Source organism: Mus musculus, chromosome 16 (genome assembly GCF_000001635.26).
Source record: "Mus musculus strain C57BL/6J chromosome 16, GRCm38.p6 C57BL/6J".
In the NCBI taxonomy this organism is placed as follows: Eukaryota; Metazoa; Chordata; class Mammalia; order Rodentia; family Muridae; genus Mus; species Mus musculus.
In genome coordinates, this window is record NC_000082.6 from 92,344,420 (window position 1) to 92,365,910 (window position 21,491).

The 21,491-nt window shown below is 49.8% G+C and overlaps 1 protein-coding gene and 1 long non-coding RNA gene across 4 annotated transcripts, besides 1 other annotated feature; one reads left to right on the forward strand and one right to left on the reverse strand.

Annotated features, from left to right (window-relative positions):
* Positions 48-1,228: an enhancer, noted in NCBI's record as "VISTA enhancer mm768". NCBI's record gives its function as "enhancer in: heart[9/9]" and the evidence as "EXISTENCE:transgenic organism evidence [ECO:0001131][PMID:17130149]".
* Positions 1,582-15,049, reverse strand: Kcne1 (potassium voltage-gated channel, Isk-related subfamily, member 1). 2 transcript variants are annotated; one of them, NM_008424.3, is made up of 2 exons: positions 14,887-15,049; positions 1,582-4,573 (listed from the first exon to the last, which is right to left on the reverse strand). In NM_008424.3, exon 2 carries the CDS (start codon positions 4,533-4,535, stop codon positions 4,146-4,148), a length of 390 nt encoding a protein of 129 aa, NP_032450.1. In that variant the 5' UTR covers positions 4,536-4,573; positions 14,887-15,049; the 3' UTR covers positions 1,582-4,145. The 2 variants fall into 2 exon arrangements, with proteins under 2 accessions (NP_032450.1, NP_001349385.1); NM_001362456.1 differs by lacking the exon at positions 14,887-15,049 and adding an exon at positions 14,416-14,455.
* Positions 12,585-21,491, forward strand: Gm30163. 2 transcript variants are annotated; one of them, XR_876259.2, is made up of 3 exons: positions 12,585-12,640; positions 16,582-16,671; positions 21,222-21,491. It is a non-coding gene; the product is annotated as a predicted gene, 30163 (long non-coding RNA). The 2 variants fall into 2 exon arrangements; XR_385058.3 differs by lacking the exon at positions 12,585-12,640 and adding an exon at positions 15,056-15,202.

Consider the following 21,491-nt stretch of genomic DNA (forward strand, 5'->3'; position numbering starts at 1 on the left):
CAGAGGGGCCCCTGATCCTCCCACGCTGACCTAGCTCTGCTCATCAGTCCCATGCTCCTTGTTGCTCAAACACAGGTTCCTCTTCCCAAAGCAGCACAGTGGTGTGGACACAGCACCCCCGGGCATGGAGAGATGGCTTAACACAGAGACTCTCAACCTTCTAATATGGTTCCTCAGGTTGTGGTAACACCTCCCCCACACACAACCATTATAAAATTATTTCCGTTGCTACTTCGAAAATGTACTTTTGCAACTGCTATAAATCATAATATAAATATCTATGTTTCCAGTGGTCTTAGGGAACTCCTATGAAAGTGTCGTTTGACCCCCCCCCCAAAGGGGTCATAACCCACAAGTTGAGAACAACTGGCATAACCGTTAAGATCATGGACTCTTCAACAGGGGACCTGGGTTCAGTTCCCAGCACCCACAAGGCAGCTTAGAGCCATCCATAACTCTAGGGGACCTGACACCTGCCCCTGGCCTCTACAGGAACCAGGCTCATATGAAGTATACTTAAATACATGCAGGCAAACAGTCATAGCCATAAAGCAGCAAGAAATCAATATTGTTTTTTAAAAACAGAGAACACAAGACCATGTTTTAAAAGCCTCAACTTAAAAAAAAAAAGTAATACAGCAAAAAGTACAGCTCTAACAAAAATCCTGTATGAAAAACAGGGACAGAATCTATGAAGAGCTGAGAATGGTCTCTGGCTTGGCCCTACCTCTCCATGTGTGTGAGATCAGATGTTACAGTGTAACGGGCAGTGACATTTTGTGGCTCAGTTCATTTCTTACTTGCCTCTTCCCCTCTGCCCTTTAAATTGAGAGGCGGAGACAAGAGGAAGAGATAAGGAGTCTGCAGTGGCCAGAGAGGGTGAGGCCCTACTCTCCGAGGACAGAGAGCTCCAAAGCCTGAGGTCTCCCTGCCTTAAAAGGCACAGGAATTCCTGTGGAGAAAGGAGGTCTGTATGCCAGGAATATCAAGGTCACCATGTCACAAGCTAGTCATGAGCACTCTCTCCAAACCTTCCCGTCAGTCTGTGCGACAAGCGTCTGTCACGGATGCAGCAGCCACAGCTCGGGCCAGCGGCTTGTGACCTCTCAAGACAGCAGGAAAAGTGTCCACGGGCACCTCGGGGTGGGGAGGATTTGGGCATTCATGGGAATTCAAAGGATTCTGGGACCCAAATAATTCAAGGAGAGTAGCAATTCGGAGGGTGATCCATGACAGGGTTCTGATGTGGAGAGTCCTGCCTCCCACCCCCAACACACACACACACACACTCACACACACATACACACACACACACACACACACACACACACACACACACTCACACACACATACACACACACACACTCACACACACACACACTCACACACACATACACACACACACACACACACACATACACACACACACACACACACACACACACACACACACACACACACATACACACACACACACACACACACACACACACACACACACACACACAAAGGATCCCTGCCTTATAGGAAATGAGAGCTTGAGTCAGACCGAGTCAAATGTGTCTACTGAGAACAGTCAGTGCTGTGGGGGTTGCTTTTAATTAGATTGTATTGTGTATTTAAATCTTCTTTATTATTGTTTTATAGTGTATGGTATGTGTGCGTGTACACACTGTATATCATGTGGAGAACGGAGGACAATTCTCTGAAGTCTGTCTTCTCCTTCCACCCACCATGGGTTCTGGGGATCAAACTGCAGTCACCTCTCTGTGCCAGGCCATCTTGCTAAGCCCGGTGTTCAGCTTTCCAAAACTTGTGTCTCAGTGAGTGTTCCATACTCTCCAGGAGTGCCTGGCAGGTGAGCTTTCAAAGTACCATGGTGCGAAGGATCCTTGTGTCTTCAGGAGGCAGCCGGAGAAGGCTGATCCACAGGACAGTGATTCCCCATGCTCCTAGGGAACGTAGCCTGAGGAGCCTTTGCTGCCAACTGCAGCTCTGGTGCCCCCTCTCCGCTCCACTCCCATGGTTCCTTCTGGCTGGGGGGAGTGGGGGAGGGGCAGCAGATACTGCATTGGCTGTCTAGACTGCTTTATCAAAGTCTCCCAAGCAACAGGCGGGCATTGTCCCATGTTCTCAAAGCTGGAGTTGGAAACAAGGGCTTGGGAGGGCCTCATGTCCTTGGACGGTCACAGGAACAATTGTTCCTTTTTTGAGTCCAGTGGCCATCTGTCCTCCACTCTCCTTGGCTTTTGTCCTTGTCACTCCAGTCTCTGTCCTGGCATCTCACGGTGCTCTCCGTGTGTGTCCCTCTTAGAAAGTCACGAGTCCTACTACATAGAGTAGGACCCACTTCAGTTGGTCACTGAAACCTGGTTTCCAAACAAGGCGACATTCACTAGGACGGGGGCTTGGAGCCTCAGTGTGTCTTTAGGGACATAATTCATCTGACAAACCAGGCCCGACACCTCGAGGAAGGTGCCACCCCTGCCCCATGTGTTCCCAGTGCCCACACCCATACCTCTTCTGGGCCCTTTGGGGTGGGCGGGTAGCCACTTTCCCTCTGATGATAACTGCACACCTTGTTCATGGTCTCTATTCTGGAGGAGTCATTTTTTTTTCCTCCTCTGTCTCAGCCCTACAAGAAGCAATTTCTGTCCAGGTTGAACTGTAAGGGGCATCAGGAGGGAGTATACATGAGGGTGGGAAGAGTGGAGGGGGGAGAGTATACGTGGGGGTCAGGAGTGTTTGGAAAAGGAATGCAGAAAAGGTGTGTAATAACGGAGGAGTGGGAGTCAGGAGGACAGAGGGCAGAATCCCGGCTGTGACCACAACAAGGACAGAGGTGACACTGTTTAGATATTGATTCCATGGCTTTAGCAGAGACCAAAATAAGCAGTGGCTGCAGGGACTGTGGTGATAGGCTCTTTCTTATGAACCGGTCAGGTGGGCAGTACAGGAAGATGAGGATCCTGCCTCCTCAGTACCACTGAGAGTGAGTCACTGCCTCCATCAAAGCTGCCTCAAGTCTGTCAGTGCTGTTAAGTGGGACAGGGAGCACAGAGAGCACACCCTTCCCAGGACAGGGAGGATGGAGAGCACACCCTTTCCAGGATAGGGAGTATGGAGAGCACAACCTTCCCAGGACAGGGAGGACAGGGAGCACACTCTTCCCAGGACAGGGAGTATGGAGAGCACAACCTTCCCAGGATAGGGAGGATGGAGAGCACAACCCTCCCAGGACAGGGAGGACGGAGAGTACAACCTTCCCATGACAGAGAGGACAGAGAGCACAATCTTTCCAGGACAGGGAGGATGGAGAGCACAACCTTCCCAGGATAGGGAGGATGGAGAGCACAACCCTCCCAGGACAGGGAGGACAGAGAGCACAACCTTCCCAGGATAGGGAGGACAGAGAGCACAACCTTCCCAGGACAGGGAGGACAGAGAGCACACTCTTCCCAGGATAGGGAGGATGGAGAGCACAACCCTCCCAGGACAGGGAGGACAGAGAGCACACTCTTCCCAGGATAGGGAGGACGGAGAGTACAACCTTCCCATGACAGAGAGGACAGAGAGCACAATCTTTCCAGGACAGGGAGGATGGAGAGCACAACCTTCCCAGGACAGGGAAGACAGAGAGCACACTCTTCCCAGGATAGGGAGGACAGGGAACATACTCTTCCCAGGATAGGGAGGACAGAGAGTACAACCTTCCCATGACAGAGAGGACAGAGAGCACAATCTTTCCAGGACAGGGAGGATGGAGAGCACAACCTTCCCAGGACAGGGAGGATGAAGAGCACACACTTCCCATTTCAAAACCTGCTTACAAACTGGACTCATCATGCCCATGTCTCCCATCAGAACTTAGTCACGTGACACAGCTAATGTGGAGAGATTTGGGGAAACTCAGCTTGTGTTCTCAGAAGCCATGTTGTCTGGGACCCTGCTAGATTTACAAAGACAAGGACAGGCGCTGCAGAATAAATCGATTGTCTACTATAGAAAGAATGCAATTTCAGAAAACTGGTGTCATTAATTCACCCCTCACAGTCTTTCACAAAAACTCAGTGGTGCCCCTACAATAAAGACTATGGCAGGCATGCGACTAGAAAGATCCGCTTGTCACCTGTAGGGTGTGGGGTTCACGACAATGGCTTCAGTTCAGGAAGGTGTGTGGCAGGCTGCTCTACGGCCGCCTGGTTTTCAATGACATAGCAAGCTCTGAAGCTCTCCAGGACACGGGCCTGGAAGACGGCCTTGCCTTTCTCCTGCCAGGCATCTGACTCGATGTACACGTTGAAAGGGTCGTGGGAGTGCTCCAGCTTCTTGGATCGGATGTAACTCAGCATGATGCCCAGGGTGAAGAAGCCGAAGAAGCCCAGCACCATGAGGATGTAGAGCGCCTCTAGCTTGCTGTCATCTCGGAGCTGAGACTTACGAGCCAGGCCGGACACGTTGCCGCCCTGTTCAGCTGTCTCCTGCCACAGCCTGGCCAGAAAGGGCAGAACAGTCGTGGAATTGGGCAGGCTCATCCTGGGCGTCAAGGTTCCCCTGATGCAGAGCAAAACTCCTGAAAGGAAAAGGCAACTTAGAATCAAAAAGCATGATTGGCTACCTCCCACCCGTGCACACAGTTCTTAGCCTGATTGGCTAATTCCAGCACACGATTCTGGGCCTGATTGGCTACCTCCCACCCCATGCACACGATTCTTTAGCGTCTTGGGTGGCAGGCATGAGCAGACATCCTCTCACTGGTCTGTCAATCAGTTGATGACTCAATCAGCCGTCCTCCCGCTCTCTGGCAGGCGGCCATTGGGATGAGTCTCATCGTCATAGTTCACATTGCCATGTCGTGTGTCATAACGATACAGAGCCGTGTATCTCATTGGCTCTCTTTCCTCTTCCCATTATCATTGACTTTACGGCCCATTAATATTGCTGCTTGCGCGTGCATTTCCTTACACTCAACCCCTGTCAAACACTCGTTTCTCTCTCTGCCCACTCCCCCTACAAAAGAAAACTATGCTGGCCACTCACTCCGTAAACAAACAAAGCAGATGGCCTGGCAAATAGATCAGTGGGTGAAAGTGCTGGTTAAACCTGGCGCCCTGAGTTCCATCCCTGCCTCCCACGTGGTGGGACGAGAGAACTGATGCCTGTAAACTGACCTCTGACCTCCACATGTGTGCCCCCCCCAACATACACATACATATGCACAAACACAAAATAAATTAAGGTAATTTAAAAACCTTTACAAGATAAAAATATCACCAGAAAAAAACAAAACAAACAAACAAACAAAAAACAGAGGCAGGAGGATCCCTGTGAGTTTGGGTCTGCAGAATGAAGTTGCAGAACTTTTAAGATGTGACGGCTTGGTGGAGGAAACACAGAATTTGGGGAGGGTTTTGGGGGCTTACAGACTTGGCCACTTCCGGTTCTCTGTTTCCTGTATGCAGATGAAGATGTGAGCTCTCAGTTTCCTGTCCTGACTGGCAGCCGACACACCTCCCTTCCCAGCCATTATGAACTCTCTCTCTCTCTCTCTCTCTCTCTCTCTCTCTAAAACCGTAAGTCAAGAGAACTCTTTCTTCCATAGGCCATTTGTGTTCGCCACGTTTATCACAGCAACTGACAAGGAACTACAGTGGTTACCATAACCATTCAGCCGAAGGGGCTGTCAGGGCACCTTTGGATGGAATGTGCAGTGGGTGGTTGCTATAGTGGGAATGTGTCCCCAAAAGCCCACATGTTGGAAAGACTACTGAAGGTGATTGTGTCACAAGGATGCTGGCCCTTGTGAATAAATGAATCCATTTATAGACTACTAGAAGGTGATTGTGTCACAAGGATGCTGGCCCTTGTGAATAGATGAATCCATTTATAGATGAGTGTGTTATTGACAGATGGCCTTTATTATCCAGTCACTCGTTCATGGATATAATGAGCTATCTTTGGCTACCTTGCTCTGTCTTGCCACATCGGGGTATAGTACAAGGCGCTTTAAGTGTTCTGACACGTGACCATACCGCACTGTTGGACGTCTTCAGAACTGTGACACAAACAAAGCTTTGTTCCTTATAAACCATGCAGGCACACGGTACTTGGATCTAGGGGTTGGGGGAGCTGTTTCTCCATGGACGTCTCTTAGGGCAGCTGAGCTCCCTGAGTGGAAGACAAACACTATAATGTAGCAGCCGTGGAAGGTGTGCTGAGTTTCCAACACTCCAATCTGAGGACCTGGTAGGTAGGTGCTCAGCATGCTAACCTCCCTTCTCCGATCACCTCCTCCAGTGAGTGACTGATGGGCCCCTGAAGAACAAACACATCACTCCTGACAGGATGATTTCTCATCTGAACACCCAGGCTTGGTCACTGTGAGAAGTGTCTCCGAGTGACTGTAGGACTCTGTCAGATATTTTGCGTGTCCTAAGAACCCCCACCCCTAGGTGACCATCAGATCACTGATGAGTGAAAACTTATATTCCTTTGGGGTGGGTGTAGGGTAAATATCACCTTCTACTCCTCTCTCCTAGAGATGTGTAGTTCAATTCAAAAATGACCGCTAGGAGTTTGCCAGGTTTGGGGTGGTCCAACCTCTTCTCCTAGGCATCTTCTGGCAGCCAAGTAGAATATGCCCATGAGGTCCCCTGAGTGACTTTTGTAGCTAGAGGCAAAGGCATGCTTGGGACACAGTTTCTGGCCAGAATCACCATGAAAAGAAAGCCTAACATACATCATGGCAGCTCAGCATCCCCCAGCTAGAGTGGGGACTGTGACATCGACCAACATCATCTCTGGGACAACCATCAACCCCAGAACTCTCAGCTCACTCTGGGTTAGACCTATAGCTACTTCTTTGTAGAACTGACTTAATTTAAAAATGAGCCTGAGGGCCTGGAGAGATGGTTCAGGGGTTAAGAGCATTGGATGCTCTTCCAAAGGACCCGAGTTCAATTCCCAGCAGCCGAGTGGCAGCTCACACTGCCTGTAGTACAGCTTCAAGTGATTGACACCTTCACACTGCAGGCAAAACACCAGTCCACTTAAAATAAGAATAAACAAATCGTTTTGTTTTTTTTTTCTTCAAGACAGGGTTTCTCTGTATAGCCCTGGCTGTCCTGGAACTCACTCTGTAGACCAGGCTGGCTTCGAACTCAGAAATCCGCCTGCCTCTGCCTCCCAAGTGCTGAGATTAAAGGTGTGCGCCACCACGCCTGGCTCAACAAATTGTTTTTAAAGATGAACCTGAACCCAGCCCCAGGTGAAGATGCTTTCTGCTTTCTGAGGCCTCCTTGCCCTACATGCCACCGTTGACTGTTAGTGCCCCTACCCACTCCCCTGCTCTCCCTCTCCTGCCAGCCTTGCCCCGGTGACCACACCTGTTCCTTCAGAATCATACACATGGCCTTGACCCCAGCTCTCCTGTCTCAGCACAAGAGCCATGGGACACTGCTCATCAAAATTTCCCTTTGGCCATTCCCAGGCCGCTCCGACACAGAACTCCAACTGCATCCCATCAGCACCCCTCCTGCGTCTCGCTGAGCTCAACAGCCATGGCCTCCACATGAAAACTGCAGCAAATCTTACTATAGCAGCCCCAAGTGAGGGTTTTCATCTGTCCCTTGTTATCTTCAGAAGGAAATGGCCTGTCCAGAGCACAGCTGTGGATGGGCTCTGAGTTTGAGGATCACAGCTCCATTCCTCCATTGCTGTCACTGTCCTCAGGAGCCATGCCTCCAGTCTTTCTGGCCCTTCACTGAACTTTCCACTTGTCCTCGTGTCTTTGCCCATTTCCAGTTCAGACCGGCTCCACAATGTGTTACTCATACTTGGAGAATGAGACCCCCCAGCTCACACTTTGTTCCTGAGACCTTCTTTGGTCCATAGGGCTGGGTTAGCATCATTCTGATTGACGCTGCCAACTTCATCCCAGGCAAGATCTTTAGACTCCATCTCTACTCATCTGAGCTGGTGCCTGGTCCACAGCAGCACAAGAGCTACCCAGGAACATTTATTGAGCATTTAGTAAACATTTATAATCAAAACGTAATACTGTCCCCCACACAGGGCCTGGCTCTCTAAAACCTGCTTATTTTCATTAAAAGAGACCATCAAGCTAGCTTCAGAGCTTTAGTTGTCTCTCACCCAAACCTGCTCTTTTTTTTTAATGTCTTTTTTTAAGATTTATTTATTTATTTTATGTATATGAATATACCATTGCTCTCTTCAGACACACCAGAAGAGAGCTTCAGATCCCATTACAGATGGTTGAGAGCCACCATGTCATTGCTGGGAATTGAACTCAGGACCTCTGGGAGAGCAGTCGGTGTTCTTAACCGCTGACCCATCTCTCCAGCCTCCAAACCCACTCTTAAAGGGGCAGAACATGCTCAGACTTTGGCCTCCCACCTCCCACTTTGGATTCCGGCTCTGTAACTTCATGGACACGTGATCCTAGAAATGTTCCTCAGCCTCTCTTGGCTGTGTCCTTTCCTCTCGGTAAAACAGGAAAACCCAACACCCACATTTCCAGGCTGTTTGGTCGCCGACCAAGCATGGAACACGGCATGCGCTGGTTGACAGTTAGTGGTCCTGAGTACAGATATGGCTGGTTGGTCTTGGCTACCCACTTGACAGGACTAAGAGACCACTAGAATACTTGTAAGGCACACCTCTGGGTATGTCTGGGAGAATCTTTCCAGAGGTGATTAGATTATGAATGCTTTGACTTAATCCATGGTTCCGTCCATAAGTGAATTCAAAATTTGAACAGACTAACAGGATGCACTGCAACTGTAGAGGATGAAGCTGAGTTGAAGAACATGGGTCATTGTCAAAGGGTTTTTTTTTTTGTTTTTTGTTTTTTGTTTTTGTTTTTGTTTTTGTTTTTGTTTTTTTTTTTTTTTTTTTGCACTCCTTGCTGCTTCTTGGCTGCAGGCTGAGGTGAGCCTGTCAGTTTTAACTGCAATGCTCTGCCTCTGCCTCGCCATGACTCAAGCAATGGCGGGCGCCAAGTAACAGTTGATCAAAACCTCCGCAGTGTGAGCCAAGGTAAATCTTTCCAGAGTTGTCTCTCAGGCATTTGTTTCACAATAGAAAAATGGCTTACGCCAGGAGGTCACTGGGTCTTCCGAGGTCGTTGGTTTTTCCTTCCCACATGGCCTCCACGACTCAGAGTCTTTAGGTTTAGGTCTCATCTCGCCATGGTCGACACGGTGGCTCCCTTCAGGCGTTCTGGAGAGAGCTGTCTTGGTGACTGAGAAATGAAGCTCATTGCTCTGATCGCTGGCCTTTTGAGTGTGGGCAGAGGCCTGTTAGGGGTGAGAAGGCCGGAAGGCACACCATACTTCCAAATCCTCAACAAAGCCGAAATCTAGCCCCATCCTGAGCAGGGGACCAGGCAGGAGTTTTCTGGAAACCAATGCATCAAACGCTCAGAGCACAGTGGGCTCCGAACTGATGGGTATCATTTTATTTCCAAAAGAAATAACCAGCTAGCAACCCTGCCACCATTTGCTGTCAGGGAGTTCTTACAGAAGAGTGACTATGTGGGGGAACATATGTTAACTGGTTTAGCATCAATAACTCCACACGGGAAACTAATTTCAGAGTCAATTCTGTATTTAATTTATACTTGAGGGTTTACTTAAAAGACCTATTACTTAAAACCAGATGGAAATTTCTGTGGTCAGAAGAAACAGACCCAAACATCTGTTTCAACGCCCCCTGGGCCCACACACCCTCCCTCATCTTCTTAGGGTCATAGTTTAGCTTGCCTGAGAAGTGCCTGGTATACTGCTCACCTCAGGGGCTTCTGCACCCCTGAGACTTAGGTGGAAACTGGAAATTTGCATGTCAAATGTCTTCAGAATCCCCAGAGCTGCCCTGGGCTCCAGGCCCACTAGCTTTGAGAAATTCTGTGGAGCCCAGGGAATAATGATGCCTAGATCCTACCCCCGAGACGTTAATGGTGCGGCTCTGCGTCCCCACCTTGGCACTGGACTTTTTAAAAGTTTCCTGCTATGGTTTAAATGTGTCCCCAGAGCATGTGCTGAGAGACGGGGCCTTTAAATGAACAGTTCAGGACTGGTCAACCTCCCCCATTCCTTCCACCTTCCACCATGGGATAGCACCAAAAGATGTCTCCAGCCAGATGTGAACCACTGACCTTGGCTTTCAGGACAGTAGAAAGGATTTTTTTCTCTTGACAGTGTCTCCTATAGTTCTGCACTGGCCTTGAGCTCTCTGTGTACTGAAGGTGACCTTGAACTCCCAAGGGTCTTGCCTCCACCTCCCCAGTGCCACAATTCTAGATTAGGTCACCACACCTAGTTTATGCTGCAGGAGGACTGACCCCAGGGCCTGGCCCATACTGATGAGCACACTACCTATGAGCTATATACTCCTGGCCGGAAATGAACTCCTTGGGTATTGTTCAGCCTGGATATTTTTGTCCCAAACAGACCTCTGTACTCCCAACTGGCACATCTTGCAGTCAGGGTGGAGGCATCTGGGCTGCACAGTGGACAGAGTTAGAAAACAGACTGAGGTTTATTTCTGCAGAACACCTGACAGAGTTAAAGGTTTAAGACATAAATCATGGCGCCGTGACGGAATCTCCACACCGTCTTTGTTTTCCAGATCTTTCTTGGCCTTGCATGCTCCCCCAGAATGTGCCGTCTTTGCTTGCTCATGTTAACTCACCCTGGCACCTAAAACCACGATTAGCTTTGGGCTAGGCTAGAAAAGCCAGCCTGGTCGCTTCCCTTTCAAATCACAACTCTCCAAGTTTATGGAAACGTTGTTCTTTATAGTTAATGCATTGCCTTGCCTTTGCTGATGCTCTCTGTACCCAGTACCCAGCAAAGCCTGCAGGTCATTGTGTATTTCCAATACTGAGGATTCCAAATGAGTTAGTCAGTGGCCGTGTGACAGGCCTGTTAGAAAAGGCACGGTTCAGTCTGCACACCATTAGGGCGCTTATGTCAGGTTCTCCAAGTTCACTTCCATTACAGGGTCAAAGCACACACTGTGCAGTGGCCCTGGTGTCAGACTGTTGGGTCCGAGTGGGCGTGGAGATCCAACCACTTTAATTTACAGAGGACTGGGCCCCATAGTACTGTGATGAGTGGCCCCAAGGTTATCTCTCTTGGCAAAACCCATGAGATTTAATCTTTTAGCTACAGGTTCCCCTTTTACCAGGACAGGAAAGGGAGTTCCCAGGACCTTGTACAGAGGAGACAGACTCCTTAGACTCAAAGGCACTGGGGAACCAGCCACTTCTCGGGTACACTTGGGTCTCACATGTGAGGACTGGCTTCTTCCCTAAATGTTCCCTAAGCTATTAGAAGTTGATCCCGTCCTTAGGACTCCACAGGCAGCTCTGCCCTGAGAGCCGTGGCTCTGGGCCACTGGTACCCGAACAGCCCAGCTTCAGACACAGCTAACCTGGGGCTCATCCTGGACTGGACATTCTCACACTGTCACTGACACTGAAGATGCTAGGGTTTGAAGCAGGGGCACTGTCCCCAGTTAGAATAGTGTACATGTGGTTTTTTCCTGGAAAGCTCAGACCCAGAGCTTCAGGTCCCAAGTCACTCAGGACATGGGGCTGCCACGGCTGGGTGGAATGGGATGTCTGTGAGTGGCGCCCGTGTGGCCCCTGGTGCACCCGTCTGCAATGCTGCCCTCGGCCTGTGTGCTCTGGCTGTGTTACCTATCAGCACTGATAACAGTCTGGAAGCTTCCTAAACAGAGGCTTTCCAGCACTGGCAACATTCTGAGGACTTGGTGTCTGGTTCACCTGGCAAGGCTTTCTCTAGCCGGTTAAGTTCCAAGATAGACAGGCGCGATGGGGGTGGGGGTGGGGCACAGCCAGAGCCGCGGACTGTTTCCTGCCCCATACAGGTTTGGATGAACCAGAGAGCGCTCCCCTAGTCACACCTTATCTCAGTGGAGTGGGGTACATTCTTGTTCCTAGTGACAGGGTTCTGAGGCAGTTCCTCAGCAAGACTCGGGGGGCAGAGTCACGGAAGCATTTGGCTTGTATTTTAAGAAGTAGGATGAGTGTAAAGGCAGTTCTAGACAGGAGAATCTGGGTGACCGTGACCTTGGCCAAGCCTAGAATTCACACTGGTTGACCTTGGAAGCAACTGTCTATTGCTAGTGCCTTCATTTCAACCCCATGTCCAAATTCTGGAAACATATATGCTGCATATGTATGCCCCTTAACGAGCAAGAAGCTTTACAGGGGTCTCCAGGCCCTCCAGGCAGCAAGCTGGCTATACAGTGGCCTTTCGTCCTTCCTTGGGGGACTGAGGCAGACAGGGCTTCTCATGGACTAATGTGGAGACCCAGAGAACCACTGCCCTCAGACTGGGAGGCCAGATTGGGAGGTCTGTCGCCTCCTGGCTCCCTGGGGGCTGCTGCCTCTGAGTCTGGTCCTATTTCCCCCTGGCTTCCCCAGAGCTTCCCATGGGTGACAGACAGAAGGCTGCGTGTGAAGACTGGAAAGGCAAACAGGACGAAATGCTCAGAAGATTCAGGGAGGGAGGAGTATGAGAATTTCGGATAAAGAACAAATGACAGCTGAGGTATTAAAGCGAGGAGCCAGGAACTGTACTCAGCAACTCAGGTAAAACCAGGGAGCCTCAGTTTCCCCCTCTAAAGGCTCGGGATGGTGAGCTTACCCCGACTGCATAGTGCACACACCACAGGGTTGTATGCGACATCAAATAACCCTGAAATGGCCTTTGTCCCTGCTCTCTTCAAGAGCACGTGCAGGGCATATCTATGCTACAGGCCCTTCAAAGGCTAGACAGCGTGATAAAGTGTAAGAGCACTGGCTGGCAGCCCCTCATGGTGCCAGTCTCTCCCTCCCAGAGTAGGAGAAGGGTTTGCTATGTAAAGGGAGGGAACCCCTAGTGTTCAAGCCGGAACCACTGCATTTAGGGAGTAGCCTGCGCGATTATTCCTGTTAAAATTTATAGGTTTTTATTTTTATGATTTTTTTCATGATACAATCTCTTCATCTACATGGCTCACTACCTTATCTCTAAAAAGATTTAAGTGATTATTGGTGCAGTGTACTTTTGCCCGGCACCTTGACTTTCCGTAATGCTCACCCTGCAATCCTTTCCCATAGCATTGTATGTTTGTATGTAGTGTAGTTTTCTCCATTACTGTGCTTGCTGTTGGATGTTCATCTTCCCACCGAAAGGCGAGCTGCCTAAGCGGGATTTCTGCACGAGCTATTTTTCATTCTGCCCACAACAGCTGGAACAGAATCTGCATCTGGTGGGAATGCAGTAATCATTCATCAGAAGCAGGCGTGCATGCATGAATGCACGGATGCCTCCATGCATGAATGCACGGATGCCTCTGAGTTCCATCCAGCTCCCAGAATGAGTGACCACACAGGCAGCCGCTCACCCCCAGAGACACTGGTGGCATGGGCGAATCTCTCCGAGGTCCTTCAAGAGCTTATGCTTTTAAAATGACCCCTAACCCACCATCAAAGGCAGGATCTGTAGGGTGGTGCCAGGACTGTTGCCTTGCGGTGCCTTCCTCATTGACTGGAAAAACCAAACAGGGGAGGAAGGCAGAAGTGTTGGGCCTCAGTCAAGTTCACATTGTATCCAAGAATCAGAGCAGCATGGTGAACCTAGCAAAGGCCCCATCGGGGACCACAAATGGCAGCTACAATTGGTTACAGTCTTACTCTGTGGAGGTAGACATTACTTCCTGTGCTGAAGTGAGCTATCAGTCCACACAGAGACAGCCCAGGGAGCGGGATGCATTAGACGACCCAAAGGGCCCTCCCTCCCCTAATTGCTCTTTACCTCAGTGGCGCTGCAGTAGGGATTGGAGATTAGGCACACACCATAGCTGTCACCTGGTTTCTTCTAGAAGCTTCCCATTCCCGCATTACTGCAACCATTATCAGATATCAACCATGTTTTCTACATCCCGTGCCTTTCCCACAGCAAATAAATAAATAAATAACAAAAAAATTTAAAAATCCAAAACTCAAAGAACCTTCCTGATCAAAATAATTAAATAAATAATTAAACGATAAAAATAAAATCAGGTTCTTTGTGGCTGGTGTGCTTCAAGTAATGCTGAGTTGGGGGTGGGGGATCTCTTTAAGGCTGAGGACTGGGGTTGGCGGTTTTAATTTTCATTTGATGCTTTTAGATATTTTCCAAATTTTCTCTGAGAATGCCACTGAGTTACTAATAAAAGCAGAATGTTTTCCTGTAACTTTCCTGTAAGTGAAGACAGGCAGAGAGGGGACTGGCTACAAGTTAAATCCCTGCGCCCCCCCACCCCCCATGCTGTGTGCCTGCCTGTAGGCCAAGACTGGTCCTAGCAGGGTACCTGTTGCAGAGGCAGGAGCCCCTGACTTACCTGGGTCTAGAAGCCAAGGGAACCTGGTGTGTGCAGCGGGAGCCTTGATGTGTGTGCCTGTGAGCCGGGGTCTAGGACCGACAAGCCCAGAGGCACTCAAGCGATGTTGCTTTGGGTGGGCGGAGCCTCACAGAGCCCTGGGGCTTCCAGCCAGGTTGGCTCGCTATCTGCCAGCCTAGGTCTCTGAAGTTACCCAGCCCACCCTGCACCCTGCACCCTGCACGCTGCACTCAGCCCCAAGGGCCGGAAACACTTTGACTCCAGCAGGTGGGCTTAGGGCTGGCAGGCAGTCTGTGGGAGAATAAGGAAGACAGACCAGGGCAGCACCGGACAAACACCCTATTAAATAGCTCCAAACACGTGCACCTCAGAGATGGCTCAGAACCTCTCCAGATCCCTTTATCTTAACACCCTGCTGGACCCCTGTGGCTCCTCGGCTATTCTACAAGGCTACCTTGAGCATCTACTTACTGGGTGCCTGGTCCTGGATGGACGGTGCAGAGGTAGCTAAATGGTCGAGGCTCTGCTGTGGGCAGTCAGTTGCTGGAGGAACTTCAGCCCTGGCGCCACCTCTGAAGTTCCCAGGCAAGTATGAACCGGCCTTTCTCTCCCAGCAGGAGCAAGCTCTGAAGTTGCTCAGGTGACTTCCTGGTCAGTTTCATAGCGTTGCCCACCCGCCTGACAGGTGTGAGTCAACAGGGGCAGCTCCGGTGGAAGGGCTTGGCTAGGCTGGCAGATGAGATACAGAGGCAGGCTTCTGACCTACAGCGAAAGGACACAGCCAAGGGTAACTGCTCCCCCCCCCCCGCCGCCACCCCCCCCCCCGTGGTCTTCCTCATCTGATCACTTCTAAGGACCACAGCCCCTATGGGCTCCTGGGGACAACTGGCTACAACTGAAGGCCCTCCCACGGGCTTACCTGCAACATTCCAAGATAATACTCCTGTTGACAAAGGCAGATGGGGAGCTGTGGCCATGTGGGTGGCAGAATCCAGGTACTGAGCCACAGTGGAGAGCACTAGACTGCCTCCAGCGTGTAATGTTATTCTGAGAAATCTATTCCAAAGAGAGGCACTGGGTTTAGAGAAGTCTTAAGGATATAAAGGTTCTTCATAGTTTTATTTATAATAATTAAAATCTTGATGCCTAAAGCCAAATAAATAAATAAATACAATTAATAATTAAACTAGGGCTTGTATGATACAAAGTTATTTCTCAATGAAATATCCAATGAAGCCACTAGCAAAATGTCGCCTAGTGGGTTGGTTATAATGTGGATTTCATCTGTCTCTTTGTTGAGACAGTCTCACTATGTTACTCTGACTGTTCTGGAACACTCTGTGTAGACCAGGCTGGCCTCAAGTTCACAGATACCTGTGTCTCCCTCTGAAGTGCTAAGATTTAAGTCATGCGGTATCACACCTGGCTCCACATCTTGTATCTTACAGTGCTACATGAGAAAGGCAGGCCTAGTAGCCGGGCAGTGGTGGCACACACCTTTAATCCCAGCATTTGGGAGGCAGAGGCAGGCGGATTTCTGGGTTCGAGGCCAGCCTGGTCTACAAAGTTCAGGGCAGCCAGGGCTATACAGAGAAACCCTGTCTCGAAAAACGAGAGAGAGAGAGAGAGAGAGAGAGAGAGAGAGAGAGAGAGAGAGAGAGAGAGAGGCAGGCAGGCCTAGATTTACAAAGAGCGAGACATTGTTTCAAAGGGAAGCAAGGAAACAACACCCGAGATCAGCATTGGCTGCTGGGGGTCACCCAAGATGGATTTCGTGGTTCAGCTCTATACCTTCCACAACCGTTCCTACTCCAGAGAAAATAAAATCCATCAACTCGGCCTGAACATCCCTAGTTCTTTCTCCTCTGTGCTGTGCTATGTGGGTGTGGTGTCCTTCTGTCCATCTTTCCAAAGCCAGAGTCCAGCAGATGGGGAAAGGGGATGAGGGATGGAAACAGTGTGTTTATCCTGCCAAGCACTTACGTGTGGTCCTTCCACACACACACACAATCCAGACTGGACCAGCTGCCTGGATCAGTCTATCAGGGCATGGGATAACGCCTCCCTCCTGTCCCTGGGCATTGTGAATGGGAGCCGTTCCAGAAAGGTAGTGTTGCTCTCGGCAGTGTTCTCAGCTCTCTTCCTGGTTCTCTCTGCTCCCCACAGAATGAGTTGTTTATTATTGCACGGCTGCTCTTGGCATCCCATCTGTCATTGTGAGGAGTCCTCCACCCTTGGTGAACCGGGACCTGTGAGGTACGCTCTACCCCTGGTGAGCTGGGACAGCCTCCCCCATCTTTTTCTCTTTTCCCTTCACCCTTTCATTCTTACCCCTTCTTCTCTTTGGTACAATGGTTATGACCCCATACCCTTCAAATGACCTTGTACCAGAGCCCCTTCCTCCTCCTCCTTTCTCCCTGATCCTTTACTAAAGTCATGACAGATATGGTCCCTGTCCTCGCAGTAGGGTTAGCGTCATCTTCCAGAAGTCCCTACTTCAGTGAGTGTGACATCCGCAAACCAACCACTTCCCATCACCTCTTAGATCTAGGCGTTCTGCTTTCTCCCGGCTCCGCTCGTTCTCCGATGCTAAGAGAGTTAGCATAAGTCTTCAGTGTATACACATGGCACTTGGTCATTCCCTGTGGTTGCTGTTCAACTGGTGTCCTTCCTGTATCAGGCTGGGCATTCTCTGTCCTTTGGCCTCTCCATTGTTGTCCAGGTTAGGTAGCTTTGCATTACCTCAGCGAACACCTGAGAGAATTACCTCCCAAGAGAAAAGGTTCTCTCTATGCTGGGTCAGACCCATCGCTGTGGGCCTGTGTGGCGGGACAATGTGTCATGGCTGAACAAAGCCAGTATCTGGAAGCCAGGAAACAAAAAGGGCAGAGAGGGAGTTGGAATGCCTCTGGCCCTTGAAAAGACATTCTCCAAATGTCTTAAAAGGCTCCACATCTTTTTTTTTTCTTTTATGTTTTTTCTTTTCTTTTCCTTTTTTTCCCCCACTCTTGGCTGTCAGTAGCACCAAGCTGAGGACCAGACTTTGAATGCCTTTGGGGGAACATTTACAGCCCAAACCATAAAGCTGGGAGATAGTTCAGAGGATAACATGCCTGCCTTGATTGCATGGGGACCTCTGTTTGACCCCCTAGAATCCAAGTCCCTATCCTAGGGCAGAGAGGCAGAGGCAGGAGGATACCCGAAGCTTGCAGCCTACCTCAGTTGATGGGCTCCAGGTCAGTGAGAGGCGGTATCAAAAAAGGCCGACAGCACCTGGGGACCAGCACTGGCTACAGTCCTCTGTCCTCCATTTGTATACACATATGCCCAGGTGCTGCACACAAATGTGCAGTCCTCATGTATGTGCATGCACACATATACACACGCATGAGCGTGCACAGAGATCATAACATTGCCTGTGACCCTTTTATCCCAGGGCTCCTATTGCCTCTCGGGACAACTGTCATTTCCCTGAGAATTTCTGGGTTTTCTGGGAGGAACACAGCTGTAGCACACTAACAACATGAGTGCTCCCTCACCAGGCTGAGGAAGGATTGCGGATGGGGATTCAAGGCCCTTTGTGAATCCCCTGGAAGATGGAAGAGGGCCTCTGGGCCATCTGCTTCACCCTCTCTCTCAGGAGCATTGTCAGCCCATATCCATGGCCTGACCCACACGTCATCTCTGGTGACCTCTGTGTGCTCTCCAGTTTCTACAACCCTCCCCTTGACTCCACTCCCTCACCTGACAAGATTCAGGAAGATACAGGAGGTCTGCCTCAGTTTACCCCCAGAGCTCCTCTGTGGAGAGAGTCCTGCTCAGAAGCGACATTTGGTATCTGTCAGCAAAGCTGGTCTCTTGGCACTCCCGATACCTCCTAGCCACACTGGTGACTAGCCTCAGTCCCCACCACGACTTTCCTCCAACGGAGCTGCTGAGGCAGCAGAAGGGGAGCCCCCACTCTCTACACAGCCTGCTCTTTCCCATGGGGACCCTCCCTCAGGGATTGTGCCTTCTCTTTTCAGCTTTCCCACCCACAAGCTTAAGACCCTCCTCTACAGGGACTCCAGGGCTGGTTCAGACCTCAGCCGCCCAGTAGTGGGTCATGGGCCAGCTCTCAGCCCGTAGGTCTAGGTTTGTCTACTTAATTTTTAGTTAGTTTTTAAAATTAAAAATGGAAATATCTAGATGTTTGGTTCTCAAACTCAAGGAATCTGGAAAGGCCCTGTCTGTCTGGTAATCTGTACAAAATTCAAGGTCCTCACCACAGACCCCCTCCCCAGCCCACCATGTTCCAACAGTACACCTCAGCGGGCTTAGCTTGTCATGGCCTGGTTCTACAAGTATGGAGTCTGTTACTCTGTGGCAGGTCTGTCCTGTCCGGGGCCCACTGCCTGCAAAACCAGGGCACCACAGCCTGGCTGTTCCTTCCTTTTTCACACCTGAAAACTCACTTCCCTGGTGCTCTGTCCTCGTCTGTCCCTTGGGTTGCCAGGACTTCCGGGCTGGTCAGGTGGGCGCCATTTTAGAGCAACAGGCACAACCTTCCCCAGATTCCTGGGACTATTGGGAAAAAAAGAAAGAAAGAGAAAAGAGATAACAAACAAAATACTAGAGTTTTCGGTCTTCCTGCATCCAATCCACACACGCATCACCTCAACCTAGCTGCAGAGGTTTACCAATCAGCAGGGCTCCACGGCCCCCACACTGGGGCCACCATGCTAGCAATCGATTGTCGATTCCAGGCAAAGACCGCCTTTACCAGTTACCTTAACCGTAGCATCAATCCTATAGGACTCTACTGTGGACCAACAAATGCCAGACAGCCAGACCCTCACGGAAATAAACTTTTAGCTGGCTCTGGCCAGGGTCTGAGGACATATTTGCTAACTCAAAACACCCTTGAACTTCCACGCAAAGAAGTTGCAGCTTTAGGCTCATGGCTGCCTTTGACAAATCGCTGCGAACGTCATGATGTTATGAATAGGAAGCACATGCAATTAAGACAGCCTTTCCAAAAGAAATAATGGAGTCTTCACCCCCTGAGCCTCTCCCTCCACCCCACTGTCTCTATTCAGGAATAATGCTGGACTGATGGGAAGGTGGATAAATTAATTACAGCTTGGAATATTATTCCTGGGTTGGAAAGAACACCAAATCTACTCACACAGGGTTTGGCATTTAAACATCTACACTGCCTTTATATTTCCCTTTTTAAGCTCAATCGGTCCGGTTTGCCCAGACATGGGTATAATCCCTTTAAACACTGCAGACCTAAGGTTGAAAGGGTAACAATATGCCGGGTGTTTTCTTAGGCCCAGGAGTATGGAGATGAGGGAGTGAGATAGGCATCTCTGTTCCTTGCATGTCTGATATTATTTTGGTCTCCAGTTCCTGAGAACACAGAAGCCTTATTGTTGAAGTCCTTGAAATGAAAGCTTAGGGCATCCCTGCATTTCACACTGGTGCAAGTGGCCTTCTCAGGGAAAGCATGTATGCATGGTTGTGTGTGTGTGTGCACCTGTGTGTGTAAGTGCAGTGCATGTGCACATGTGTGAGTGTTGAGGCTAGAGGTTGATATTGGCTGAGTTTCTTAGTTTCTTCTAACCTTAGTTTTTGAAGCAAGGTCTCTTGATGAACCTAGATTTCAGTGACTTACCTAGACCGCAGTGAATAAGCCCCGTCTGTCCTCCTGTGTCCACCTTCCCGGGGCTGGATCTGCAGGCATCCACCTCAGTGTCCACCTTCTTACCTGGGAGCTGGAGATTCTGAGCCTTGTGGTTACCGACTGGATCACCTCCCCTGCCCAGTGAAGATTTCTGAACTTTAGAAGCAGGGCTATCTGCAGCCATAGTCATGGTTTCTGTTGTCCCCACCGCCACGCTGGCCCCAGGCCCCATGGGAACTTAGATGCGTATGGATTGTTGTCTGTGTCCCCACGGGTACTAAATGAGTAAGAGAATAAGATGAAAGCAGAGGCAGACGTAGGCATGACTCACAGGAAATAAAATATATATATATGTATATATATATATGCAGATGAAATTTTTAGAAAAAGCAGATGTCAAAAATCCATATAAAAAAAAAGACTTTGAAGAAAATGTTGATCTTCAAACTGTGTTCACATCATATTCAGATCTGAGTGTGGGCCCATTTCTTAAATTTTTTTCGTCAATAAAGATTTTCTGATTTCCTATATGAGGAGGGCACAGGGCCCTGGTTCACATGCTTGTATGTGATTAGACACCTTACAGGGCAAAGCTAGGATCCCAGTCCTCTCCTCTCACCAACCTTCCCTCCCTAGACCCATAAAGACTTTCTGACAGAATGGTCATCACTCCTTGCTGGGAGTATTTGAACAGTTTCCAGCACCAGGATGGCCCTTCCTTCTCTCCGTGTGCCTAGGACTGTTTTTCGCTGTCTGTTCCTGAAGCCCTCACTGAAGGCCACCCTGATCTACTTTAGTCAGGGTCTGAACAAGAGCTGCAGGCTGGTCTCTTGGTTTCCCGTGGCCTTGAGGGGTCTCTTTCAGGACATGTCACTTCCCGTCTTAGCCAAGAGTGGGAACAGTGGCTTTACCTGGAAGCTTCCTAAGGGCAGATTCAAACAGCCCATGACAATCAGCCATGTCACCATCTCCAAGGAAGAGCTTGGCCATGTGACATGAACTTTGTAGATAGTTCTGAAGCATCTGGTCAATTGTCTCTCCATGATTTCTCTCTCTCTCTCTCTCTCTCTCTCTCTCTCTCTCTCTCTCTCTCTCTCTCTCTGTGTGTGTGTGTGTGTGTGCTTTCTTGGAACAGCAGAAGCCCAGCCTGCATTCCGAGGTGGTGTGTGAGCACAGAGGAGCCCCAGTGAATGCCGGCTTGAGCAGGACTCAGTGGGAAGTTGGAGCGTGTGTGCTGCGCCAGAAGTATGAGAAGGAAGAATGAGTGTGAAAGGTAGGATCAAGATGAAGATCTGCGGATGTGACAGCGGCTTGGACCTTGTCTCCCTCAGACATCCTTCTTCTGGAAGTCACGAAATGCCACAGAATCTAAGTGTTGAATAAACGGACAAGGAAATTGTCTTCAATA

What these genes read in the sequence shown, in the direction of transcription:
- Kcne1 (NM_008424.3), bottom strand. Translation starts at nt 4,535, where the DNA reads ATGAGCCTGCCCAATTCCACGACTGTTCTGCCCTTTCTGGCCAGGCTG.